This window comes from Diabrotica undecimpunctata, chromosome 6 (assembly GCF_040954645.1).
Source record: "Diabrotica undecimpunctata isolate CICGRU chromosome 6, icDiaUnde3, whole genome shotgun sequence".
Lineage (NCBI taxonomy): Eukaryota > Metazoa > Arthropoda > Insecta > Coleoptera > Chrysomelidae > Diabrotica > Diabrotica undecimpunctata.
Genome location: NC_092808.1, coordinates 149,992,055 through 150,008,669, shown reverse-complemented (window position 1 = coordinate 150,008,669; position 16,615 = coordinate 149,992,055). Strand labels below are relative to the sequence as shown.

Sequence of the window (16,615 nt, the reverse complement as noted above, 5' to 3'; positions counted from 1 at the left end):
TTGAAACCACAAAGATAACTGCTTTCATGATCTCTTTCTCAGTGCACACAGAGATAGCTTTATATGTAGCTATTATTTCAGTTGTACAGATTTGTGTGTAATTATAGAGTCTTGATAAAAATGTATAATTAATGTTGGTATATAAATTCCAAATCCGGATTGGTTAGTTTGTGGGTCGATAGATCCATCTGAATATACATAAGTATGATGAATATATATTGCACCATATTTTACTAAAAACATTTCATCAGATTCAATTTCGTATTTTTCATATTTTAGGCTTTTAATTGTAATAGGCTATAAAATAATTTTTCTTTCTACTTCATATGTGGGATTAATTTTATATCGGATTATATTTTTTGATTTTTTGAGTATGTCTTTATATGCTACTGAGTAGTCTGGTATAGCTTTATTCTTCCAAAATTGGTTATTTGCATTTATAGCTTCATTTGACCTATTTAAACTTCTTATTACTGTGTTATTTTTTTCAGTCATTTGTTTCAATATGTATTTATGAGCCAATATTATCCCTCAACTTTTAGTGTGGATACTGAACATTCCGCTTGTAATATTAAAATTGGTGTAGAACGTAGACAATCTGTTATAATCCTTAAGACCATATTTTGTACTTGTTTCATTTTCATCATCAGCTTTCACTGCAAGGGTTTAAAAGATTAACTGCATAATCTAAATGAGATCTTAGTATCCCTTTGTATAAGCTTAAAAGAATGTTTGGATCAGCTCCTCATTTTGTACCACAAATTGCTCTCATAACATTAATTCCTTTGTTTGCTTTAGCTATCATTTCATTTATTTGAATTGTCATATTCATGTTACACTGTAGATGGAACCCCAGATACTTTATTTCATTTTTCCATGGGATTTCCATGTTTTGGTACATAAGGTGGGGGAAATTATAAGCTTGAGCTCTTTTTCTAAATATTATTGCTTTTGATTTATGTGCTGAGATTTTAAAGTTGTGTGTTTCAAACCACTCCTGTAATTTTTGTAAGTAAGTATTTTAGCAATTAATTGATTTATATATATATATATATATATATATATATATATATATATATATATATATATATATATATATATATATATATATCTGACGCTTGTACCAGAATTACAAAATCATCTGCGTATTGGAAGCACTCCATTTCAGGTTTGATTAAATCATGTAAGGACCTTGTGTATAAATAAACAATATTGGACTGAGAGGTGACCCTTGTGGCAATCGAGTTGATGCTTGGATTTGGTCATATATATTGTTTGACTTATCTTTAATATCTTCTTCGGCAATCATCATAGCTATTCGAACTTTTTGAGACGGCTGCTCATCTTTAATATAAATATTTCTATTGAACAAAAATTGCATGATTAAGTTTTCATAGGTTGTTGGAGTGCCATACTTTATTAGGTAGTTATATAGCAAAAAGGTATTGTCAGTATCATATGCCCTACTAATATCCTGTTTTAATGTAATTTAAATTATGTTAATATTAATAATAATAATAATTTATTAATGTAATCCTCGAGAAAACATTAAAATTTTAACATTAAAACCCATCACCTATTCGTCGACTTCAAGGTCATATACGACAGTGTAAAGAGAACAGTGCTATACCAATCAATGCGTGAGTTTGGTATACCAGAAAAACTTATCCGATTAACGAGAATGACAATATCTAACTTAAAAGCCAGTGTTAGGATACAGGGAGAAAATTCTCGACCTTTGAGATAAATGATGGACTCAGACAAGGGGATGTCCTGGCTTGCCTAAGACTTACCCAAAGACGAATAAATATTACAACTAGGACATACTATGGACTCCAAAAACAATTCTACTCAAGAAATATCCAAAGAAAAACTAAAATTATTATACACAAAACACTGCTAAGACCGGTCTTCACATACGGGGCGGAAACATGGCATCTAACGCAGAAGGATAACAGACTTCTGGGAATATTCGAGCGTAAGATACTCCGCAAAATATTTGGAGCTATAAACGATTTAATTTCAAATTATACCAACTCTTTAATGGTAAATATGTCGTTCATTAAAACACAGCGACTTGGATGGGCCGGACACATAATACGAATGCCTGACAACATGATTGCTAAAAAACTAACGACAGGAAACCCTTAAAGGAAGAAGAAGCAGAGGTAGACCGTGAATTAGGTGGTTAGATGAAGTGGATACAGACCTAGGGATACTAGAGATCAGAAGATGACAACACGTTGCCAGAAACCGAATATGATGGCGACTTATCTTAGAGCAGGCCAGGATCCACAGAGGATTGTCGATCAAAAGATGATGACGATGATATAATTGTTTTTATTAAAGTTAAAAAGTTATAACATTTTATCATTCTCTTTAATACATAAATTATTTTCATGAGATATTGTTAAAATATATTTATCATAATTTATCTCCAAAATTAGACAGTTTCAACAAGCATGTAAAAGTGGATTCGGTATCAGTCGTATATTGTCAATAAATCTTAACATATTTTGGCAGAAAATAATCTCTTGTTTATACATTGTTTACATATAATTGATTTTTTTTAATGAAGTTTACCTGTATCATATCAGATTGTTGATAATATGTAGTATACGGTTTTTAAATATTTACGAAATCAGTAAATCATCAAAAAAATCATATACCAGGAAATTTAAATACTCATTGAACAAAAATATGGAATTAAGAGCCTAGAGCTGTCAACTAAGAGCCGCTTCAGAAGGCATGCACGATAATATAATTTTATTCTATTGATTTTGCTAAAGTCCTTTTACCCTATGACGGCCGATATGCAATTAAGATATGATCAGTGGGCCTCAAACAGTGGGGCGTTAATATTTATTTCAGTAATAACATTGGATTTTACTGTATCTAAGGCAAATAAAATGAATATAATATACAGGGCGTGTTAAAAGAAGTGGCCGGAATATTTCGAATACTCGAAATTATTTGTCGACATCAAATGTTCATCAAAGTCTCTATAAGTCTCTATTTTGCGTATAGTGAAAATTATACGAATGGTTTTGCATGCTTTTAAATTGGAAAATACTTGCCAAGTTGCTGGTATGTCCAAATTTGAATAAAATACATCCAAGACTTTCCTTTCTGCAGACACTGTATTAAATATAACCTTGAAACAAATTAGCACTAAATCACTTCCGAGTTTTAAGCAAAACAAAAGGTTTAAACACGTGTAGTCCAGTAATTAATACCAAAGCTATCGAGAGTAGTCTCCTGCAGTCCAGTAATTAGACCGATGGTACTTTATCGTTTAACTAAAACACATCACAAAGTCCGAATTAAATTCCCGAAACACTTTTTTCTTACTTCATTTTAGCAAACGATTTGTCCTATTCACTGTCTGACATTTCACTATCAGAGTCGTCACTATCTGAATTGTCTATCCGAATAATTAGAGGCCGGACCTCATCTATGATTCGCTCGGTTTGAAAAGACTGAACGATTATGTCTTCTGTATGTCTAATACAATTTTGCCATTGTTCTGCCTTTATTTATTCTAGCGATTCTTTCCATAAACTAAGAAAGCTAGCGTAATCTGTTGTTTTGGACGCATGTTTATCATAAAAATTTTTTGCTATACCCCAAATTAACTCAATTGTATTATAGTGGCAATGGTAGGGCGGAAGTCGAAGAACTTCATGGCCATACTTAAGAGCCATTTGGTCAGTAACAAATTTCTTTTGAATTTTGTGCTATCCACACCTTTGAAGTAAATCGACTTTTAAAAATATGTCACTGTGATAAATTTTCTTTTCTGTCAACCACAACTTTATTTCTTCTTTTGTCCAGCTGTTTGAAGGAAATCTCTCTTCTACTCTTGAGTGGTAGGATGCATTATCCAACACTATAATGGATGGTCGCTCCAATTTTTTTATACCGCAAGCATCGCATGTGCGTTTCTGAACTGCCGTAACAGATGTCAATGGACCCATATTAATTTTTTCCAAATTGAAATAACTTTCGACTTTCAGAACTAAACGCCGTTCTTCTGGAGATAACACTCTACGTTAGAACTGTATTTTATTTTCTTCCAAATTACTCATTTTACTTTAAAGTACCGCTTCACTACACTACTATAAAAAATAGGTACTTATATACAACCACTACGCCCTAAATAGGACGAGGGTTGTACAACAGATGAAACAATTCAACACAAATTATTTAACAGCCAATGCTAAACAAGCATAAACACTGCATTGATTGTGATTGCAAAAACCGTTCGCATGTTTTAAATAAGATTTTTGCTGATTATATATTTTGCTAAATTATTAAATAACACCAATACAATTCACGACCATCAATTAATTTTTAAGGATAAACAGAAGTGTAATATGATGACAAGTTTGAATTTGATCTAAATAACAGTGTCGTTAACAGAAAGATATTTTTAAATCGCATGAATCATATTTTAATGATTGTATGGATTAAAGAAATACATTACTAAACAAATTTTTAGTAAGTATGTATAAATTAGATTACAATTATTATGACACATAGTACTCCTTATTTTTCAAATAATATGTTCTTGTAAAGGCATACCTTTGATTATTGGGTAAACCTAAATTAACATGTAATAAATTCACTGTTTAAATAAATACTCCGTACTCGTACTATTGTAATATAATGTTAAAACCAATAAACGATAACTTGTTGAGCAGCGCTGATTGAAACAACAGAGCAGTAAAATGTTATTCATAAAGGTAGTGTAAAATATATCGCCGCTTATCTGGTCCGCTAGTAATAAAGTTACTAGCATTTAATTGCAAAGCGATCTTCTTAGGTGGAAAATACTTTATACAATAGTTGCTGTAGTATGTTGCATGTTGGTTATCGTCTTTTATACAAAAATAAAAGTTAGTTCACACTAGTCACTCATTTAATATTTTTTAACCAATTAAAAAATAAAACATTTTCATAATTCATAATTCATTTTCATAATTCATAAAAAGCATTACTAAAAAACAGCTTTTCTTCTGTCGTCTCCGGTGTAATTAATAAACGTATGAAAATGTGTTAGCAACTTGGTGCAAGTTTCCATGTTTATTAATTTGTCCAACTATTGCTCAATATGGTGTAATATTGCGTAGTTGGCCGGTACGCTCTTATTGTGGCATTATCTTGAAGAGACAATGCCATTATGGTTTTATTAGAGGTGGAAATAAAACACAGTCTTTCTAAGAAGAAAAAAACTCAGCTTCAGAGTCTTAGAAAGTTTGCAGAGCCCTTCGAGCAATGTGCTCTAGGGAGCTACCCTACACGGGTAAAACCATGTGTTGACACTGACTTGAGATCCGAAAATGTCCCATATTTAAAGATAAATTAACTTTTATATGAAACCTTTTCATTTCTCAACCAATTAAATTTAATTATAAGTTCCAGAAGGAAGGGCGATGCACATCGAGGTGCGTGATTGGTGGCACCTGATGACACTTCGTTGGGTAATTTTTTTTTAGTAGCTTTTGAAGATTTTTATTAATATTGTGATTGTCATTTTGTTGTAAGGGTAGATATTTGATATTTTGTTGTATTATATCTAAGAAAACTGTTTTATTTCTCAAACAGCCATATATCGTGTCTCATTTTTTTTAAATTCTCCTTCTCTTGTATTATAAACGATCACTATTGCGTTGTGGGAGTAACTAGTAAATGTCTCTTTAGCCGTACAAATGATATACTAAGCCTCGTATTAACATTAGTTCAAAAGATAACTTAATAACACTAATATAGCAAACAATATAATAATTCCGGTGCGAAATCGCCGACTTAATGAATGCCACTATGACTCATATTAAACAAAGAAATAATCAGTTCAGACACGCACACATTAATATGTGTATGTAATTGATAGTTAACTAGTAATAATAATTGCAAATAATTAATACATTATCGTGTCATTATAAGTCAGAACGACAAAAATTCTAGTTATTTAAAGTATCAATTTGCCCTATTACTACCTACTGGTGTAGGACAAGTTACAATTATTATTTCACAATTGATTGTGTTTTTTAATAATTTATGCATACAAAAATAAAACACTAAAAACTTTGTTTTCAAAACTTCCACAAAATTTATTATAATATCTTATCACTACAACTATTTCGGCAGAGTAGACTAGGCGGGATCTGTAGAAATTCAGACCATAATGGACATTTTCCATAGGAAGCTATTTTTTTGCTGGAATCGCTTCAGGATGTGCCCAATATTGATAATCACGATATGCGCCAGTCGCAAACCCTGTGCTAAATTTTTTATTTAACAAAATCTGAAAACAAATGAAAATTTCTCATTTTTTTGCTCCTATTTTCGGTTATAATTCGAAAAATATTGATCCTAAAGAAACAATTATAAAAAGTTAAAAGTTTCGTTATTCAATTTTACACAATATTTCGTTAGCTGGAAATTGAAAATTTAATGTTTATTGTTGAAAAAATACCAATAATTGGAAAAAAAAATACAAAAAAATGAAGTTAATCCTTTAAAGGTTTTCGACTTTCTAAACTTGACTTAAAAGCTCCATATTCCGCCTAGAAAAACTTTTTAATATGTTTAAAACGTGTGCTAAATTTTGTTAAGATCGGTCGGATAGGTTTTGCATAATAATTTTGCAATCCAGCCTACTAGAAAAAAATCGCAAATTTTCAAATTTATAGTAGGCAATAAATAAGGCCCTCATATAGTTGCAAATTTTTTTACACTTAAAGGAAGGCTCAAGTTTTCAAACGCTTTTTGTAAAATTCAAATCGGTTTACTAGGAGAGCCTAGAAATTTTTTTAAAGTTTTAAACATTTTTTTATATATATTAGGCTTATAAACAAATTGAATAACTTTACGAGCTTTAAACATTTGAATTTTAAAATTTATACACTTAAAGTTGTAAATTATTTAACATACAATTGTTTATTGCAAATTTCCCAATTTGCAATTTGCAATTAAAAATGGTATTTGAAAATATGATATTTGAAATCCTTGTCGTCCGAGACAGCGATTAAAAAATAAGAGCAAAATTGGTTAACAAGAAGCCGAGATAATGCAATTTTTAGCGCGCGCTATGATTTCGAACTCGCCGATTCATATTTCGAGTGAATGTCCCCCACCACCACCTCTCAGGCATTCCGAGCGACATTTTACGCGAAAACGGTTTTTTATTTGTCTTTTTTATGGATGTTGCCATGAAGCACATTACGTAAAACTTTTGATATAAAAAGTATTTGACAAGACGAGGGTATTTGTTTAAAAATGAGTCCTCTATCACTTATGGTTACACGGCAAATATATGCCAACTTTGACCTTCAATATCTCGGCAACCAGTAAGCCGAATGTATCTTTTTTTTAAAAGAAGCGTCTTTTAATGTTCTTTAAGTGTATAAATTTTGAAATTGAAATGTTTAAAGCTCGTAAAGTTATTCAATTTGTTTATAAGCCTAATATATAAAAAAAAATATTTAAAACTTTAAAAAAATTTCTAGGCTCTCCTAGTAAACCGATTTGAATTTTACAAAAAGCGTTTGAAACTTGAGCCTTCCTTTAAGTGCAAAAAAATTTGCAACTATATGAGGGCCTTATTTAGGGCCTACTATAAATTTGAAAATTTGCGATTTTTTTCCAGTAGGCTGGATTGCAAAATTATTATGCAAAACCTATCCGACCGATCTTAACAAAATTTAGCACACGTTTTAAACATATTAAAAGGTTTTTTTTAGGCGGAATATGGAGCTTGTAAGTCAAGTTTAGAAAGTCGAAAACATTTGAAGGATTAACTTCATTTTTTTGTACTTTTTTTTACAATTATTGCTATTTTTTCAACAATAAACATTAAATTTTCAATTTTTAGCTAACGAAATATTGTGTAAAATTGAATAACGAAACTTTAACTTCTTATAATTTTTTCTCTAGGATCAATATTTTCCGAATTATAAACGAAAATAGGAGCAAAAAAATGAGAAATTTTCAATTGTTTTCAGATTTTGTTAAATAAAAAATTTAGCACAGGGTTTGCGACTGGCGCATATCGTGATTATTGATGTTGGGCACATCCTGAAGGGATTCCAGCAAAAAAATAGCTTCCTATGGAAAATGTCCAATCCAAAACAGATTCCGCCTAGACTAGAGTGCCTTTTTCAAGTGATCTACTTATTTTGCAAACACATGTTTAAAAACCAGATTATTATTAAGAAATATTTCCTAATGATCATTTAAACGGATGAAATTCTGTGAATTTATGATGGACAACTGCAATGCGAATAATAATTGTTTGACGACTCTTTTGTTTACAGACGAGTCCTCCTTCACAATTCACAAGAAACAATATCTATCCATTGTACGTTAATAGTCTCAGGAAAATAAGCATTTAAAAGTGTCAGCACGTACGCAGTATTAAAAAAAGTTAAATGTTTTGATTGAAATTGTGAGAGATCATATTATTATTGGTCCTTTTTTGATTGAAGGAAATCTAAACGTAGTAAAATAATATCAACTACTGAGAAATTAAATTATTCCTGCAGTTAAACATCTTCAAATCAGCTTAAAAGGAAATTTGGTTTCAACAAGACGGCTACTCTTCATATAATGTACAGGTCGTTAGAAACTATTTAGCTTTAATTTTTCGTGAATGTATGATTAGTACACAAGGTAAAATAAAATGACCCTCTTGGTCACCCGACTTAGTTCCCCTAGATTTTACTTTTAGGGGATGCTAAAGACCAAGTTGTACAGGCATGAATTCGAGCGAGCAATCAATTTGGAGCAACTGCGAGAAAAGTTAATCGAACTTAGACAATACATATCGGCAAATCTACCCAACGACATGAGAAAGGCGTTGTATAATAGATTTGATTTCTGTTTCGCACAAGGTGGTGGTTTGTTTGAACATTTAATTCAATAAGAATTTTATTTGATTTATAATGTTTAATTGTTTGAAATCATTTTTTATTTAAGTACCATATAGTTTTAAAATTAATTTTTATTTTATTTCATTTTTATAGAACTAATTTTATATTTACACCTACTACTTCTAAAATAGCTAAACAAAAATATGAAACTATAAAAATATGAAACGAAAACAAATTATTGTGTATTTTCGTCAATAAAAATCAAAAAGTAATAATTAAATTTGTTTTAAAGTTATTTATATTTTTAGATTCAATTTTGCTGTGACTGGTATCAATTACTTCCTTTCGTTAGACGGAAACGACAATTTTTATAACCCTCTACCCCTATACCACGCCACTGGAGGAATGTTAACGGTTGGGCAAACTTTAATTTTCGGAGTAACCATGACACTTAGGCGCAAGTTTTCTGCTTCCAACTTTTGGACGGATTGCAATAAATATAATTGTACTGTAAGTAAACTAAGTATTATTTAAAAATTAAGATGTTTCGTAAATCATAGAGTATGGCAAGGTTATATGCTTTCTTCTGTACTAGCTACAACATTGATCGTAACTATGATTTATGCTATGGTTTAAAACATCAGTCTAAACAATTTCTGAAGCTACTTTCTTGTGGCATTTTAAAGTAATTGCTATTTAAATGGGAATAAGCCCCAATTAAAGGTTAAAGTACGTTTATTGACGTTTCAATTTCCACTTCGGAAATCGCTCAGAACCTTTAATTTTGGCTTATTCCCATTTAAATAGTAATTACTTTAAACAATTTCTATTAAAATTACTTTAAATATAACTACAGATTTTTGTACATTGTTTAATATATTATTGGAAAACATTTTTCCAATAATGTGTATATATCCTCCTCATTATATACAGGGTGAGTCATGAGGAACTTTACATACTTCTACCATATGTAGAGTCCCTTAGGGAGCATATCATGTGGCCACTAAAAAATGTCAACTCCTCTTCTTTATTAATTAATAGGGTGATTTGTGTAATTGACCATTTATTTCATTTTACTGTAGTGTTTATACGGCTCATTTGATTTTTTAAATTTTTGCATGATACAGTACACTACTATCAAGCATTCGACTGGTATTAGCTAAACTAAAAAATTCCAGGACTGGCTTTGGAAAAATTAATTTAGGGATTCGTATTAAATATTACACCCTGTATATATTTTTTTTAAAATGCAATAAGTGATTTTCAAACTAATAGAACAACCATAATGAAGTATCAAATTATAAGGTAATTAATTTAAACAAATGTTATAAATTTCAAACATTTTAATTGAAATAATAAACTGAGTCACTGCACAACAAAAAACAGTAACTACTAACAATAACGAAGAACGATTTAAAAAAAAACTAAAAATATGTACATAGTTATGATAAACTCATAAATTAGAACTGGAAAAGATACAATAATGGTAACAAAATAAAAATAATTCAAAATAGATTTTCGAAATGGAACCCTGCAGCCTGTACACATTTTTGTTGCCGAATTGTTAATTGACGTATTGAATTATGGGGATCGTTTCTAATAGTATTACAACAATGTATAATTCTATCAATTAATTGTTGTCGGTTATTAATATTCACTGCGTAAACTAGTTGCTTCAATCGTCCCCAAATATGGTAATCAACGGGATTGAAATCAGGGGATCTTGAAGGCCACGAAATAGGACCTGCACGTCCTATCCACCTGTTGCCATAAACATTATTGAGATGTTGTCTCACTGCCAGTAAAAAGTGTGGGGGTGCCCCATCATGCTGAAAATACATCCCTCAGATAGCAACGTTCGCGTTGGCAACCAAATTCGGCAAAATATTTTGTAGAAAGTTCAAATAGACCTGCCCTGTTAAAGGACCATCAAAAAAGTGAGGACCTACTAATTGGTTATTTATGACACCAATCCACACGTTAACCGAAAACCTTAACTGAGAATTCTCGAATAGCATGGGGATTTTCTTCTGCCCACACATGTGAATTTCGTGAATTATTTATCCCGTCTCTGGTAAATTGGGCTTCATCTGTAAATAGTGTCCTGTATAGCGTTGGTCGATTATTGTTAATCCATCTACAAAATTCCAACCTATCGATCTCATCTCCAGCATGTAGTCGCTGAACCATTTGAATGTGATATGGGTATAGATTATTTTTTTGTAAGACTACTTACTTTTGATTGAGTAACATTGAGTTCTCGACTTACTTGTCTAGTGCTTATTGTAGGGTTCATAGTAACGGCGTCCATAATGTCATCTTCCTGCGCTTCATCTACATGTCGCTCTGTTGTTCCACTAGGAAAAGTGCCATTTTCTCGCAAATAATTAAAAACTGACCCAAAATGTTGGATGACTGGGAGTTCGACGATTAGAAAATCTCCTGCGATATTCTCTACTAGCAGCCCTACCATTCCCATTACAGAATCCATAAACAAATATTATGTCTGCATATTCTGTGGTCGAAAACTGATGTGGCATTTTGAACGAAAGTAACAAAAGCTCTACCAAAACTAACACAATGTACTTAACGTAGATATGACAGAAGAAATATGTATTCTTGTACACATAAATAACAATTGATAATGACAATAATGACAATGGGTATAAAATATCAAGAAACGTCAAACGGTCAACGCCAACCTTAATTTTAAACTTTTTTAGATTTATTTTTATTTAGTACAGTTGATGCAATGTATTATTATTTGACATAAAATTTTAATCATTTACAATCAACAAAAACTAACACATACAAGAGGTTTGACTTTTTAATCAATTTAATTTATTATTTATCGAAAATAATGCCCCAATACGATATATGAGTAAAAATTTAAAATTGAAAAACAATTGATTCTATCGTAGAGATAATACAAAGTGACAGTAAAGATGTTAATTTTCTACGTATTAGATTATGTTGTAGGAACTCATTTTAATTAAAATGTTTGAAATTTATAACATTTGTTTAAATTAATACCTTATAATTTGATACTTCATTATGGTTGTTCTATTTTTGGTAAGATTTGATGGTTCACTAAAAATTTAATAAAAGTGCGACAACATTGTCGCATATGTCGTTTTCATTGGCTATTTATGTAGTTTGAAAATCACTTATTGCATTTAAAAAAAAATTATACGGGGTGTAATATTTAATACGAATCCCTAAATTAATTTTTCCAAAGCCAGTCCTGGAATTTTTTAGTTTAGCTAATACCAGTCGAATGCTTGATAGTAGTGTACTGTATCATGCAAAAATTAAAAAAATCAAATAAGCCGTATAAACACTACAGTAAAATGAAATAAATGGTCAATTACACAAATCACCCTGTTAATTAATAAAGAAGAGGAGTTGAAGTATGTAAAGTTCCTCATGACTCACCCTGTATAATATATTATTGGAGAACATTTTTCTATTAATATATATATATATATATATATATATATATATATATATATATATATATATATCCACCTCATTACTTGAGCTCCACATAGTCTCCACTTGGTCTGCCCATTCTGTTGGTGATCTTCCTCATGGTCTTAGGCCTTCTACCTTTCCTCTTATAATATCAATAGTTCCATGATCCCTGTTCTTCTAGTTATGTGGCCGAAGTAAATTAGGTATACTCGATTTACTTTTTTTAATAGCCTCTCTTTTACATGAAGCTCTTCCAGAATTGGTTGGTGGGTTCTATGTTCCATCCAGGTCACGCGTAGTACTCTTCTATAGACCCACATTTCGAAGGCTTCGATGTAATTCTGATTGATTTTTTTGAGAGTCCATGTTTAAGCTGCGTATGTAGCAGTGGGACAAATGAAGGCATTAACCAACCTGAGCTTAGTATTTCTTGTTATTGTTCGATATTTCCTTATTTTAACCAATTTAGCTGTTACGGTTCGGGCGATTGCTAGTCTTCGCTTGATTTCTGAGGAGTAATCGCCATTGTTCGATATCAGGGAGCCCAAGTATACAAATCTGTCTACCACTTCACGAAGTGATGGTAATCATTTCGAGTAATCATTTCGTCTAGTTCTTTTCTCATTACATATTCAGAATATATGTTGTATAATAATGATTATAGTATGCAGCCCTGTCTAGTTCCTTTCTTAATTTTAAACACATCTGAATATATTCCGTGTATTTTAACTTTGGCTAAGTTTTTATCATACAGATTTCTCATTAGGCTAACTAGGTGGTTAGTTACTCCCATCTTTACCATTATACTCCAGAAGATATCCCATTTTACTGAATCAAAAGCCTTTGTGTAATCTACGAAACAGAGCAGCTTTGGTATGTTGTGTTCTCTTACTGTTTCTATTATCTGTCTGGTTTTCAGTACCTGCTCTCGCGTTCCCTTTTCTAACATGAATCCGCATTGTTCTTCGGCTGTCTCTGGATAGCCTGGAAGTTCTTTAACCGTTGATTGATTATATGTAGCAGGATTTTGCTTGCAGGAGGAATAAAGGCAATAGTTCTGTAATTGCTGCATACTGTTAATGATCCTTTTTTATGGATAGGAATAAAGGTTGATTCACACCACTCATCATGCCATTCATTTGTGATCCATCATCTGTGATCCAGTCTCCGCTGGTATGCCATCGATTCCTGTGGATTTTTTGTTTCTTAGTTGATTGAGAGCCTTCTCTACTTCAAACTTCAAAAACTTGTTAAGCTAGTTCAAATAATAGAATATCTATTTTTTTACAGGTTGCTAACTACATAGGAGAAACGTGCAGATATATATTAGCAGCACATAAAGGAAAAACAAACATAACCCATGGAGTGAAGAAAATGTTTGGCAATGGACTCAAAAAAGATGTCTGGAAAGACTTTGTAGAAACTTTCAAGATACCTGATCTTTTTGAGTTTTATGGCTCGACAGAAGGAAACACCAATTTAAGTAAGTAACTGATATATTTTATATACAGAGTGGATTAAAAATCTGTAAAGTCCTAATTATCTCTTGAATTGTATAAATACTAAATCTATGAAACATAATTTCTGCTGACTCTACAGGATTACACAGGAGGTTTTTCGACTGTTAACCAACGTATTATTTATTTGACATTGAATTGAATCACGCAATGTTTTTGGGTATTACAATGTTATTTTTAAGCTTAGATTTTGATAATTAAATGTAACCTAAATAAATATTAAAATAAATACTATTATTATATTCATCCAATTCCGAAATACTAAGTAACAATTTTACTGTTTTAGTTAACTTGGATAACACCATTGGATCAGTTGGTTTTCTGCCGTTCTATTTGGGACCAATATTTTCAATTTGCCTTATTAAATGCGACGATGAGACCAAAGAACCTCTTAGAGATGCAAACGGATTGTGTATTAGATGTAAAAACAATGAGTCAGGTATACTCATAGGAAAAATATACAAGAAAATTAGTACACACAACTTTGATGGTTATGTGGACAAAAAAGAGACGAACAAGAAGATTCTACAAGATGTTTTTAAGAAGGGAGATTCCTATTTTAATTCTGGGGATTTAATGGTACAAGATGAATTTGGATATCTTTATTTTAAAGACAGAACTGGAGATACGTACAGGTAAATCATGTAACTATAAATCTAAATCAATATTATTATGAAAAACTATCACATAGGGAGAGAAAAAACATACTAAAAGTAGGCTACGACTATTAAAAGAAAAAAAAGTAGTTTTTAATGTCACTGGTCCGGTAAATGCATTGTAACTTTACAAGTAGATAGTTGCAGACCAGGTGATGAAGAAGCCGAGTCTTGAAGTTCTACAAGTACCGTTAGGATCGGTAATCGACGTGTAACGGTCAATATTTCATTTCATACCTTCTTAAACTCACTTAAGCCTTCAATGACCGAAATAATAGCTATAATTCTTTAAGCGTAAAAAGTTATTCTGTAATAATCATTTTATGAGATTGTTTCATATATGTTACATGTTTTTGGTCTATGCAAATAAATCTAGAATATAAATCTAGTCAGAAAAATTTATTCTTGTTTCATTCTCATTACTTTTATATTACTCTCAAAACTGCATCTTTAATGTTTGGAAACTGCTGATAGTTGTTACAAAACTTTTTGTAACATTCCTTTCACATATTTTAATCGCCTTAACAACGTTTTTCTGAAACCCTCTTCAATCGTCTTCGATTTGTGTTCCTCTTTGTTCTAAATTTGCTGCCACGAGTTTTCCTAAGAGTTCAATAAATATGTTCCTCTTAGTCTTTATAAACATACCGCCTTGTTAATTGGGGATACTTTGTTTGCCACATAACTAAATAATTTTATGCAGCTATATCTCTAAATTAAAAAATGGACCAATAGGCGATCGCCAATAAAATTTCTTACACGAATATTCCTATACTTTCCAGTACATTTCCATGCTAGTTTATCCAGGGCATCAGCTGCTTTTGTACTAATGTGTTACTCCAATTAGATTTTTTTCTTTTTACTTAGTATCTACATTCAAATTTGAAAAGGTAGAAAGGTACATTCTTCATTTCACCGACTACATAATTCCTTATATTGTAAATTTGTTGAGTTTTGTTTTTACAAATCCTTCTATACATACATTACACAATTTTGTTGGTTTATGATTCGATCCCAGTAGTCTTCTTTTCTTAAGGGTCTTCTCCGATTTCGAGGACGTTGTCCATCACTATAGCAAGACAAGCTTTATTTGTTCCATATGGAAAAGCTGTTCAGCACTTCTTTTGCCTGTCAATTCTCGACTGTTTCAAAGCCATGATTACCACGAAGTATTCAGTTCGGATAAGTTCGAGTAATATGCTTATGTTCCCTGTTGGCAGTCTAATTTCATCGGCATATTGCCGTATAATTTAATATTTTCAAGTATGGTTTAATTGTATTTTTATTGTTTTAATTTTCAGATGGAAAGGAGAAAACGTTGCAACGACTGAAGTGGAACTGCTAGTAAGTGACATAATAGGACCGAAGGAAATCGTGGTTTACGGAGTTGAGGTATATATATATATTATTATATCATTTTAGTATTTGTAGAATCTGCCTTATCAGCAAAGTTACAACTTTTTGAAACTTCCGCAAAACAAATAAAAATAGAGAAAGAGTTGCAATTTAAATTAAATTATTGATAGATTCGACCGATATTTAATTTTAATTTTCTTCGGTTTTTTAACTGTGGACTTAATCCATTAGCCGAACTAAAGATACCTAATTGAAAATTATACTTGTAGTTTAATTCACTCAGTTAAATTCTTTATAAAAACAATAACTTTTTAGGTTCCAAATGCTGACGGAAAAGCTGGTATGATTGCCGTTGCTGATAAAGAGAAATCCTTAAACAGAAAAGCTTTAGCCAAAGGGCTAAAAGCTCATCTGCCAACGTACGCCATACCCATATTTCTAAGAGTTATGGAATCGCTACCGATGACAGGAACTTTTAAAGTTAAGAAAAATGAACTCCAGAAGGACGGATATGACGTTAATTTAGTTAAAGAGGATGTGTATGTGTATGATAGCAAGAAAGTAGATTATGTACCGATAAAACCTCTATATGAAGACATTTTAGCGGGTAAAATTAAATTGTGATTTTCCATAGTAGGGAATTGTTTAAGTGTGCAAATGTCGGGACTGATAGTTACATTGTGATTTTTCATGTTTTGTATCGTATAAATAATAAATGGTTGGTTGTTATTTTATAAAA

The 16,615-nt window shown here is 31.2% G+C and overlaps 1 protein-coding gene across 1 annotated transcript in view; it reads left to right on the top strand.

Moving 5' to 3' along the window:
• Window positions 1-16,615, top strand: part of LOC140444095 (long-chain fatty acid transport protein 1-like) — a 58,127-nt gene extending 41,512 nt beyond the window's left edge. The window contains exons 6-10 of the mRNA XM_072535745.1: window positions 9,182-9,383; window positions 13,638-13,830; window positions 14,151-14,499; window positions 15,822-15,912; window positions 16,192-16,615. Coding sequence (XP_072391846.1) covers window positions 9,182-9,383; window positions 13,638-13,830; window positions 14,151-14,499; window positions 15,822-15,912; window positions 16,192-16,500 — 1,144 coding nt within the window. The 3' untranslated portion in view covers window positions 16,501-16,615. The remainder of the gene's footprint in view (window positions 1-9,181; window positions 9,384-13,637; window positions 13,831-14,150; window positions 14,500-15,821; window positions 15,913-16,191) is intronic.